We start from the raw sequence: 11,868 nt of genomic DNA, 5'->3' as shown, positions 1-11,868 counted from the left end.
GAAGCTTACTGCTGATCCGTCGACGACGTTTCGTTAGAATATATATAACGACAAGGACAAGGGCACGAACAAGAACACAGGCAACTATCGGAAAGGGGACGTTTTGTTTAAAACTCGCTTACTGGCTACGGTCTGCAGTCCGTTCTCTGAGGTTGATATTGAAGGGCTGTTGACACGGCACTTTTACTGAGGAATGCGAAGTACATTTTACCAAGGTACGTATTATTTACATAAGGTATATTAAGGTACCGACGCCTTGTCAGGTACAGTGGGTGAGCAATAATTTCGGTATATTTCAAAGATCCAGTGATTCGTTACTTTTGCAAGATAACATGGTTTTGCCTTGATACCTAGAAAAGTGTTCCCCAAAAGCTTCGAATCATTCTACTTTGGGTTGTCCCGAAACTTTTGCTCACTTACTGGTACCTACCTTCTTTCTTAAGGTACGGCCAAGCTTCTTCTGCCTTATGGTCGGGGTCGCCTTTATTAGGGTGAAAGGGAGTGGCCGGTCTGTGCTTGGACCAGTGCCGATACCTGGGGTTCTAGGCCGCTGTGTCACGGCCCACTAAAGACGCCCGAGCCCTCAGCCCCCACGAAAAATCGACAGCGTCCGGTCACTTAGCCTAGGGGCGAACCGGTGTATCCGTACCAGCGCATGGCAACAATACAACGGGAAAAAGGGAAGGGACATTATACTTGTGGTTACTAATAAAAGTACTTGCAGTTGCCAGTTGCCCGTCGTCCTAGTTCTCCATCCTAGGACCTAGCCATCCCGGTTATCGTCGACAAACCCTCCCAACGCAACCCTTCCCCCCCACCCTCTTTTCTCTCGTCGTCCTTTCGCGAGACTCGTCTGCTGCCCGAGGTAAGCAGACAATTTACCCTCACATCCCTCAATTATGACCCGAAAGACTGTGAGTAATTTCCCTGTCTCAATAACCCCTCCCTTGCCACTGTTCTCTCTCTCCTCGTCCCTTTATTTATTCGCGGCTCCGTCGCTCTCGCGAAGGTCCGACGCTTGAGGCTGACCATCTCTGCGTCTCGCACAGCAGGAATCTGCTCGAGTGCTTCCATATTACAACAACATGTCCATTTCGCACTCCAGCTCGCGAGATAACACCACCACCACCGCCGCCGCCGCCGCCACTACTACCCACGGCAACGCCCGTGGCTTTCGACAACCCAATGGTCCCCACGGCACTTATAGCAGCAGTGTAAATACCATGACCTCTGCATCTATTTCAACGCCCGATACCTCTGCAAACAGCCTCAGCGGACAAACCGGCTCCAGTGTTCTCATTCCTGATTCCCAGGCCGACACGCTGCCTAATTATTCCGAGACTGGACGACCTGCCTCATTCCACGACAATAGCAACATCAGCACCATCGGTCACGGTTATGCGACCATGCGTCCTAGTACCTACTTGGGAGCGCTCGAGGATGAGGAGAACGGCGCGTTTAACATGGGCTACGGCCGGCGATTGTCCAGGCAGCATGCGAACCGTCTTTCGCAAGAGTCGACGTTCCTGAGCATGGGCGCGAGCAGTGGCCATGCGCCGACCTCACAAGATAGTGGCCACCCTCCGTCGCGCCATTCCGACGGTTCTCACCACCGCAGTCTCTCCCGCCACTCCCCCACCGGGGATCCAGACAGCTTTGGTTACGGCCCCGGTCACATCCCCAGCCACTCTACCGGGTCAAGGCGCCTCTCTGTCCCTACGGAATCAGCCACTCAAACAAACATCAACAACAGCAGTACGTATATTTGGAATTCCAACATATCGGGGGACTTGGGCATGTCGCCTTTGTTTGGAGGACGCACGATGAACATCCAAGTCAACCACGATCGCTCGTTCGCCGAGTCGGGCAGGGGATTGAATCGACTCGAGAACCAGAACCTGTTTTCGGGTGTATCGTCCGCCACTCAACACTTGAACGATACACGGCTCTCAAGAGACCACGTCAACTCATCCTCCTCCGCTATGGGACCCGGTAGCAGCACATCCTCGAGGCCATTCCCGCGGGCGAACGATTTCAGCGCGTCCTTCACCCCGAACTCCCGAGCCTCGCCAAACTTGGTCAACGGTTGGGCCGCCGCAAACGCCTCCCGGGGCCCCAGGGTAGGGTCTGAAACCGATTGGCGGAATCCTGTGCCGCCCTTCTCTCAGCCTTTGCAGACCCAACATCCGCAGACCCAGCATGCGCAGATCCCCACGAACTACGTCCTCTCATCTTTGTACGGCCTCAACGGCGCCTCCAACCAGTTCCCACTCTCCCCGTACAATTCTTTTGATTTACCTGGTACCGTTCTGCCGACTTGGGGTTCACAGATCAACCCCGGTGCCATTCCTCCTCCGCAACAGGCCATGGACCAAAAGCCGTGCAGTGCTCGGCTGGCGGAATTCACGTCGAAGCGCAACAAGGGGCAATGTCATTGGGGGTTGAAAGAGATCTATGGTCACGTGGTCGAGTTCTGCGGCGATCAACACGCCTCCCGGTTCCTCCAGAAGAAGCTCGCAGACGCGAACAGCGAAGAGAAGGACCAGGTCTTCCGGGAGGTCCAACCCAACATCGAGCCGCTGTCGAAGGACATATATGGCAACTACGTCATTCAGATGCTCTTGGTGCATGGCAGCCAGATGCAAAAGAGAGCCATAGCGAGCATACTGAAGGGCAAGATGGTCGAATGGTCCTTCAATAAGTACGCCTGTCGAGTGGTCCAGAAGGTTCGTTACGCCCCCCCCTCCCGCCTCCTGCTTTTCTTTTTCTCCCTTTCTCCCCTTTCTCCCCTTTCCCCTTCTTGCTTAGATGAAATGACTAACCCATACATTTTTCTGCACTCACAGGCTTTGGAACAGATACTCGTTGAACAAAGAGCCGAATTGACTCAAGAGCTCGAGCCAAATATCTTGCCTCTGATTCGGGACGAATTTGGCAACCATGTGGTCCAGCAAGTGATCCAGTATGTACCGAATCAGCACTTCGGTTTCATTCCCCGGGCGGTCCGCTCCATGGTGAGGCAGCTCTCGGAGGAGAGGCATGCTTGCCGGGTCATTCAGCGCCTACTCGAATATGCCAAAGCAGAGGACAAGGAGGCCATCCTCGCCGAGATTCACGACGCGGTCCAGCATCTCGTCTCCAACGAATATGGCAACTACGTAGCTCAACACGTTGTCAGGTACGGCAAGCCGGCGGACCGAGAAAAGATCATCTCATTCGTGCTGGGCCGGCTCGTTGCTTTGTCCAAGCACAAGTACGCATCCAACGTGGTCGAAAAGTGCATCGAGTTTGGTGCAGCTGAGGACCGGGTCAAAATTGCCCAGGCGTTTCTCAAACACGGTAGCGATGGCACGAATGCTGTTCCGGCCCTGTACAAGGATAACTTTGGCAACTACGTCATCCAAAAGTTGCTGAAGAAGTTCGAGGATGGCCCTGAGCTCGACGGCCTCATTGCGGCCGTGGAGTCCATTTCCGACCTGAAAAAACATCTGGATGCGGTACGTGATCCCGAACGCCAAGGCAACACCGCGGCCGCCGACCGTGTCCTTGAAGCCATCGCCAAGGCCCGGGGCGGTTCGAAGAAGGCGGCCAAGAACGGGCACAGGACTACGACTACTCCGACATTCCGCAATTCGCGGGCTGCCCAGGTGGACACCTCCGCATCGCCCACGCCTGTCTTGACGATGGAGCCCAACAGCCCGCAGAGCAGCAATCCTCCTAGTACCAACGCGAGCGCCACCGGCGAGTCTGCCGAGGAGGAGGTCGAGCAAGACAAGAACGGGCGGTTTGCGTCTGGGAATGTTGCCCCTCAAGTTCTGGAGGAGCCTTGAAGTGGACGGACGCAGGCTATGAATAACCTGACCGAATCGATGCCCTCTGATTTCCACAACCTGAGGGCGGTGGGGCTGGATCATTCACAGCACGGCGCCAGCCTCCCTTACTTCTTACCGCAATCGAGCTTTTTTTCATGCGTAAGATATTCAACTCACATACACGGAGACGACAGACACACGACATGATCCTTTGGGTCGTAGATTTACACGTCCGGAATCGAGGCAGTCGGGTTGCTGCCAGGCTGCATGATCATGTACGACTGGGAATCAAGGACATAGCTGTCGTGCAAGTCCATATGGAGTCGGGGAGTTTCCCACAAGGCCTTTTTTCCTCGGTTCTTATCTTGCCTTTTTCTTTTTTTTTTCTGCCACCTATTTTCTCACCCAGCGAAAATGAACATACACATACTCGCGTCGACATGTTTATAATCCTCTTTCTATTCACAGTGCCCTATCGAGGGCCCTTTTTTCTTCTTCTTTTATTTTCTCTCGCTCTCTCTCTCTCTCTCTTGATCTTTTTCTTTTTTTTCTTCTTCTCCTTTCGGCTGCCTGTGTGCTCGAATATGAAAGGGCCAGGACCTGATGTCTTTGGTTTGTTTGCAAGATCAGTGGGAGCGTCTGGCACGGGCGGTACGGGGGGTAACATAATGGGGGATTATTCCGGTCAGACCATTCGAAGGGTTGGGGGCTGCTACAAAAAAGTTCAACGCTTGGAAACACAAACGAGAACGGGCAAAACAACAAGCGTATTATACTCGGCAGAGCGTTTAGAACGTCATCGGGTTCATAATTCATGGTCGGATTTTAAAGGTGTCTGGATGGGAAAGGGGGGGGGGGGGGTTTCCCTTTGTTTTTGTCTTTTCACGATTGTTCTGGAGGGATTCCAAGGTTCGAGCGGTTTTAATGTTAGTCGGTCGGTTCAGCTGCAATGGCACAGCGTATTACGGTTGGAAACTCGGTGTTCGGTGTCGTGATGACCTTCTGAAAGCCCCCCTTGCTTCGAGATGGCGCCCAAGATGGAAAAAAGAAGGAAAAGAAAAGAGAGAAAACTCGTGTTTGATGCTACAATTCATTACAAAAGCGTAAAAAGGTGTTATGTACACTCGACCGTATTTGTTTCGGTTTCTTTCCCCTCCGCATATCACGAGAGCGGTGATGGTATGAGAGCCACTTTTGCTCTCTCTTTCTCTCTACCTATCCCCTCTTTCCCGTCCTCTCACCAGTCATCTGTTTTTCGTCTCCCATTCGTCCTCTGATCTTCTGTCGCTAGCCACAAGATCGGTATCAATGTAGCCCAAGAACTTGGCGGAGGTGCACCCTTCCGAGACTTTCAACACAATGCCCAAGGTCGACGCAGGGTATAACGGCGGAGGACGATGTGTGAAGGAGGATGAGCTTGATATGTGCGTCTGGAGGATGCAGTCAGGTCAGATATATGCATTACGCTGCAGGAGTCGCGCTTCCACTGGCTTGGCGCTGGGGAGGCGGTGTTGCCTGAGCTGGATTTTGAGCTTGGGCTTGGGCTTGAGCTTGGGCCTGGGTTTGCACTGGAGCCTGTGTTGGGGTCGGCGTTGGGACCTGTGCTGGAGCCGGTGTGGGAGCAGATGGTGGAGCCTGAGCTTGAGGCAACGGTTGAGGTTGCGCCTGCGATTGAGCCTGGGGTTGTGGCTGGGGTGGTAGTTGAGGTTTCGGCTGAGGTTGCATCTGAGGCTGGCCCTGACTCTGACCCTGAGACTGACCCTGTGGTTGCACCCGAGGTTGTCCCTGCGACTGTGATTGAGGCTGTCCCTGAGCCTGTGGCTGCGATTGTCCCCGAGGTTGCCCCTGAGGCTGTCCTTGAGGCTGACCTTGAGGTTTTCCTTGAACCTGTCCTGGAGCTTGTCCTGGAGTTTGTGTCCGCCCTTGCACGAAAGTCTGCGCTTGAGCTTGAGGCTGGACCTGAGGTTGGGGCTGAGACGGAGCTCGAGGAGGCTGGGGATAGAGCTGGGGTTGTTGCTGCTGTTGCGGGACGGGCGAAGATTGCTGCGACGCTGCACGTTGCTGCTGACCTTGCTGCGCTTGGTGCTGTTGCGGATGTGGCTGTGGCTGGCGGAGGTGCTGCGTAGGTGTCTGCTGCCGAGGTTGCGGAGACCGATGCTGCTGTTGCGGCGTTGGCTGTTGCCCTGGCTGAACTTGCTGCCCCAGTTGAGCGGCGGCAGCCACTTGGGCCGCCTGCTGCTGCTGTTGCTGCTGTCTGAGGAGAGCGGCATATTGGTGAGGACTTGGTGTGGCGGTGATACCGTTTGTCATGCCTGGTGATGCGACCCCAGGGCTCCCGCCACCTGCCGCGGCGTTCATGGCCGATTGGGACATGCTAGTCATGTTATGCCGATGCATCAGATACCGCGTCACATGTTCCTGGGCCAGTCGATGAGCCTGCTCGGGGGACAACTGCGGGTTCTTTGCCCTCAGCTGAGCTTCGAGTGAAGCCAATTGGGCGGTGATAGCATTGTTCTGAGTATGCGTTCCCAAAGCGCGAGGTGAGCCTGCCGGTCCATTGGGCATATGCAGTCCGCTGGCGGGAGGGGTAGACATGCCCGTGCCATTGGCGCCGTTCAGCGATGCCATCATGGCTTGTGCGCTAGCCATAAAGTTGTGTTGGCTGACGCCATTGGGCATGTTATGATCAAAGGGCCCGACGCCGGCACCACCATTGACGTTGTTCCGCAAGGGTGGTGAGTGAGATGGGGGCCCCGGCGTACCCTGCTGATGCATCTGTTGGCCCTGGTGTTGCTGCATCTGGACGGCATGCCGTTGTTGTTCGGATATCCGTCGCGCTTGCAACATAGCATTGGCCTGAGGTGTTTGCATCGGCATCCGTTGCTGCTGCTGCTGCTGCTGGGCCTGTTGCTGGGCCTGTTGCTGGGCCTGTTGCTGTTGGTGCTGCGCCTGCATGGCGGCTTGAATCTGGGCTGCAGAAGCGCCATTTATCGGTATCGGAGGAACTAGGCCACCCATCTGCTGCTGGTTTGCGATGGGTGTCATTGCGGCTTGCGGTGTCTGTATAGGCACACGGCCCCGGGCTTGTCCAGCAGCAGCCTGGTTCGCGCTGTTGGTCCGGGCCATGTTCAGCTGAGCCGCCGCGTTATTCGGCACCCCGTGAGTGCCACCGGGAGTAGCGGGCACCTGGGTCTTGTGGCCCTGGGCGCGTGCTTGCAAGGCCAGCTAGGGAGGCAAGTTAGCATCTGCAAGCAACGACACATCGGGGTTAGGCTAGTCGCTGCAGTCCTTACCTTTCGCTGTAACTCCTGGCGTTGGTAGGCCTGTGATACCGATTCGGCGAGGGCCTGGTCGCGTTGCCACCGCATCAAGCTATAATCGCTGGGCGTCTTTCTAGGCCCAATCTGCGGTTGTGCAGCTTCGTTTGCCTTGCGCATCGCCGCCGACTGAGAAGCTTGTTGCTGTTTCTGGGCGGCAGCTTCGCGTTTCTTGGCCAGCTTCCTCATTGCGTCGATTAGAGTAAGATGCTTCTGCTGACGTCTCCTCTCCACCCTCACCGGAGTGGAACTCGGACGCCTACGTGGCAGCGGTGTTGGTGGGCCATTTGGCCCCGCAGATCCTGGAGGCACAGCTCCTCCTGAAGACTGCTGTTGTTGGTGCTGCTGCTGTTGCTGCTGCTGCTGTTGTTGCTGTGCGAGCTGCTGGTTATGCTGCATAATTACGCGCTGAGCAGCTTCGATCCTGTTCAGGTAAGACTTGAAGTATTGTGTCTTCTGCATGTCTGACGGGAGGCCCTCCAGGTTAATCCAGCGCTCAAAGCACTCCCAGGGCGTGCGCCTCTCAGCTCCTGAAGAGAACAGGGAGGTTGGTGCCAGGATGTCGGAGATAAAGGACCAATTATATGAGTGTTGCCGCACCAGTGACCGGAGCTCCTCATCCTCTGCGGGGGTCCACTGTGATGGGTGGCGGCTTTCGTAGAATGACTGCGTCGGCATGTTGTACTCAGCCGGAGGTCGGAATTGATGGCTGGCATGGAGACGATCGCGAATCGGCTTCATGTTCACATCAAAGAGTGCCACTTCCGAGCTCTCCGGAAGAAGATTAGCCCTGTTGGAACCTTGCTCTCCAAACACAACGCCGTCCTCGTCGTCATCTTCTTCTTGCTCATGCTCCAGTCGGCTACGCTTCCGTGGAGGCCCGTCTGACAGTAGTTTCATTTGGCCCTCGACATACTTGTTGAGCGGCAACGCCGGTCGTTTCCAGTGCGCGTCGGGGTCGACTATTGGTCCGGCGAGGCTGTAGCTGGGCACGTCTAGAGGGGTTCCATACATAGGCAACTCCTCAAGCAGGGAATCTGCTGTGGGCGAATGCCGCATGGCGAAAACGATTTCGTCGTCCTGGAGAGCAAAGATGGCAGATGGCGCCACAGTGTCCAAGATGTCATCGCGCGGTTCGTCGATTTGGCCGGGGGTGCCGGCGTCTCCCGAGATTAGGTCTGGTGTAGGTTGGGGGGCAAGTGCATCCTGGTTTGAATCCGCCATCGTGATGTCGCCGTCGGCAACGGCTTCCGGCGTTGGTGGTATTATCGCATTCACCTGAAGCGCCTTTCGGTCTTCGGGGCTAGAAGCAACCCACTCTGCACAGGCGTTGGCGAGGTTCCGTGCCAGGGCCATCTTCCATTTCCTCTCTTCCCGAAAGTCGGTCCGCATCCACTTCATTTCCTGGAGAAGCACGTCCCAGTGCGACTGCTGTCTTACCGGCTCTGGGCACCTCTTGGGCTGTCGGAGAAGCCATTTGTCTTGTTGCTGGAGGTTGTAGACGCGTCGCAGGACCCGGCAAGCTTGGTTGTCCAGGAGCGCGATATTGGCATCCGCTGTCGAGACGGCCTTGTGGGCTTGATTCAGGACAACCTCGATTGGCTTCATCCATTTCGAGGACTGCGTGAAGCCTTGGACGAAGAGGGGGATGAAGTAGTCGTCGGTGGGGAGGAAGCCCTCTGGCTTCTGTTGCTTCGACTCCGTGGCCTTTTCAGTCGAGCCCTTTTGCGACTTACCAAAGACCACAGTAGAAACCTTGCCTTTTCCTTTGTCCTTCCGTCGTGAAGGTCTGCTCCGCGGCCTGAAAGTTGAAGACTGTGGAGTAGACGTGAGAGGAGTCAGTTGGCTAGATGGTGCATTAACGGTGATTGATCTGTCAGGAGAGGGGTGTGATGAGCGAGGTGTTTCTCCGAGAATTTCCGACACTGATTTCTGTCGGATAGCTCCAGTGGACACTCGAGTGACGGCGCGTTCAACAACTGGGGTCGTGTCCGGCCTCGTCGAAGGTAGGGATGGTTGAGGGGGGGGCATGGTCTTGATCGGTTTGCGGGTCGGAATAACTCCTGGTTCCGGAGGACTGGTTTGACCAGCCGTTTGAGCTCCATCTCGTTGATCCACCTCCATGCGATCTTCAGATAATCCCTGATCGTCGGGCTGAGGCTTCGACTCAGTCATCGCCCCGTTGGGAGTAGGAGAAACGAAGTGAGAGGTAGAGTCTCCGGCAGCCTTGAGAACATCGGACTCTGAAGGTCGAGGCGGCAAGTCAGTCGTTCCCTCACGTATGCTCGGCGGAAGTTTGGCTGGTTGCGCTTCGGCCGGCCGATCAGTTGCAGCCTTCTTGAGCCTCACCGACTCCTCCAGCAATTGCGCCTCCGGACCGTCCGGCACTTGAACCTCCACCCCGTCAACTCCATTCTGCACGTCATCCCTGGGCCGCTGATCTGCAGCCCCGTTCGTTTTGACTGGTCGGTCAACATTCCCATTCCTGAGACCAGGCTTCCCGGATTGCTCGTGATCTGAACCGATGTCTGTCGACACATTGCGCGCCTGAGATATCGCGGTTGGTTGTGTGGCGGATCCTGAAGGGAAAACGGCTTCGGTGACTTTGAACGGTTCGTGTAAGGCTGTGTTTGTCTCAGAAGGCTGCGTTGTCCCTGCCTTCGTGCTCTGTAGCTGGGTCGTCGGTTGCGAAGACTCCTGAGGGAGAACACGAGGTGCAAGAGGCCGCACAGGTGCAGGCTCGAATCCCTTTTCACTCCGCTGCTGCTGAACTGAAGCCCGGCCCGCCGTTAGACTTGTTTCCGCCGAATCCTTGCTCACTCCAGATGCGATGGATGAATGGTCAGGGGTCGCGACATTCAGTGAGGGTGTGGGCGTGGCTGTGGGTGCTACTGGCGAGGCAGAGGCTTCCTGGGGAGCTCGCGGCGAAGAAGTGTCTGTCGGGGCAGCGGCGCCGAAACGGGATGGCGGTGGCGGTGCGGATATGCCGTTGGGAAGTTTCGGGGACGGCGCAAGGGTCGAGGACAGCTGCGTGGGCGGTGTAGGGCCATCACGGCCGGACGGGGGAGCAGGACTAGGACGAAGGGTTGCGGGTGAAGTCGCAGTCGCATTCGCATTCGAAGTTCTAGCGGCAGGAGCAGGTGTAATCCGGAACCGCGAGGAAGCATCAAGACCAGCGGGCTGCGCAGGAGAGGCGGATGGGGCAAGAGCGGCGAAGGTCTCCGACTTTGAAATGAAATGTTTTAAACTGTCGTAGGGGAAATTATGTCGCGTAGGCACACTCCGGTCATCAATGATGGTGTCCCTAGTAAAAAGATGTTAGGCATGTGAAGAGAGAGATGTACATGACGGAGGAGGGAATCAATTAATAAAGGACGGAGGAAAGTAACATGGGCGGGAGTATGATTGTGAATTAGGATCCGGGGGAAAGGCTTACCGTGAGATACCGGATCTCGACAAGAAGTGTAAATGAGGTGAGTGGGCGGAGGCCGCGTTGGACTTTGCGAAATCGCTAGGGAGGCCATGATGCTCGGTCGCTACGGCATAGAGCTGGCTCAACTTGCGCTTTCGCGACGTCACAATTGAACTGTACGACGTTAACACAAGAAATTTGATATCGTTGGAATCGGAAAAGAGAGCTCTATCGAATGATGACATTACTAACTTTGTATCATTGCGTTTTGATCGCAAAAGCCTGGTGCGGTCGGCTGGCCCGACCTCAGTCATAGCATCAGTCGCGGCGACATCCGTTTTCGGGGGAAACGAATCGACCAGTGGAATCAGCACGGTCTATCGAGATGAAATCCACGATCGGAAGTGATGAAAAGGGGGTGGTGTGGTTGTGGTGATTGATCGCGATTGACGGGTTGGCTGGATGGCTTGGGGTTTGGCGGCGACCGACTTTTTTTTCTTTCCTTTCTTCGGAATGCGAATATCGGGGGGGGGGGAAGGGGATGCTGGGGCTTGGTGCTATTACGAGGTGGTGTTAAGATGTTTGGGGGTGAAATGGTGACTGGCGGAAACGGCGAGTGCTTAGTGGTAATAGTCATACTGGAACTCCCTAGAACGTGTTTGGCTTGACCCCCCTGCGGGTGGGACTCTTTCCCCTTAACCGTGGTACGGTGCGAAATACTTGTATAAAGTACGAAGTTAGGTACCTACCTTATGTTGGAAGGTACGAAGGTACTTCGAAGACTTTTAGATCAAATAAGGTACCTAAGGAAGAGACGATAGGGAAATAAGAACTTTCCGTAAAAAAATCGAAGGGGAACGGGGTGCTGTACGGTATAAAATGCAATATTAATACTGTCGGAGATATACTCTGTATCAGTATCTTATATAAGAGATGTGGAAGTTTGTTGTCTAGGATGTAGAAGATTACTAACCACAGTGTGTAAAACGGTCCCTCTTTATTTCAAAGTCAGAAGCCGGAAATGACCACCAAGACTTCTTTCCTCACCCTTCATAAAGTACCTACCTCATGTACTAATAATTACGTACCTCTGTACCTACGAATCACTTTCCCACTTTCCACTTTTTCGTCACCACCCTCACCCTCACCTCACCCTCACCCTCACCCCCTTGCCCTTGCCCTTCCCCGTTTCTCCTCTTATCAGTTCTTGAGATTTTTAGTTCGTCATTCGTCATTAGGCTTCCTCCCTACACCTCAACAGCCCCGCTCAAGCACGAAAGGCAACAACAATAACCTCATCTTGAGTACACTCTTCGCGCCCACAGTC

The 11,868-nt window shown here is 55.1% G+C and overlaps 3 protein-coding genes across 3 annotated transcripts; 2 read left to right on the top strand and 1 right to left on the bottom strand.

Annotated features, from left to right (window-relative positions):
- Positions 1–2,366: 2,366 nt before the first annotated feature.
- Positions 2,367–3,830, top strand: SODALDRAFT_277776 (ARM repeat-containing protein; the record flags this gene model as incomplete). The annotated part of the gene is made up of 2 exons (XM_028608085.1): positions 2,367–2,726; positions 2,847–3,830. 2 exons carry the CDS (start codon positions 2,367–2,369, stop codon positions 3,828–3,830), a joined length of 1,344 nt encoding a protein of 447 aa, XP_028466344.1.
- SODALDRAFT_164484 (hypothetical protein) lies at positions 3,825–5,040 on the top strand. The gene has a single exon (XM_028606963.1). The coding sequence runs from the start codon at positions 3,968–3,970 to the stop codon at positions 4,805–4,807; it is 840 nt and encodes a 279-aa protein (XP_028466343.1). The 5' UTR covers positions 3,825–3,967; the 3' UTR covers positions 4,808–5,040.
- Positions 5,041–11,103, bottom strand: SODALDRAFT_164483 (hypothetical protein). Its single transcript, XM_028606962.1, has 4 exons — positions 10,794–11,103; positions 10,566–10,715; positions 7,106–10,433; positions 5,041–7,037 (listed from the first exon to the last, which is right to left on the bottom strand). Exons 1-4 carry the CDS (start codon positions 10,853–10,855, stop codon positions 5,274–5,276), a joined length of 5,304 nt encoding a protein of 1,767 aa, XP_028466342.1. The 5' UTR covers positions 10,856–11,103; the 3' UTR covers positions 5,041–5,273.
- Positions 11,104–11,868: the final 765 nt, after the last annotated feature.

Source organism: Sodiomyces alkalinus (genome assembly GCF_003711515.1).
Source record: "Sodiomyces alkalinus F11 unplaced genomic scaffold SODALscaffold_5, whole genome shotgun sequence".
Taxonomy (NCBI): Eukaryota; Fungi; Ascomycota; class Sordariomycetes; order Glomerellales; family Plectosphaerellaceae; genus Sodiomyces; species Sodiomyces alkalinus.
This window is presented reverse-complemented; position numbering and strand designations above follow the sequence as displayed.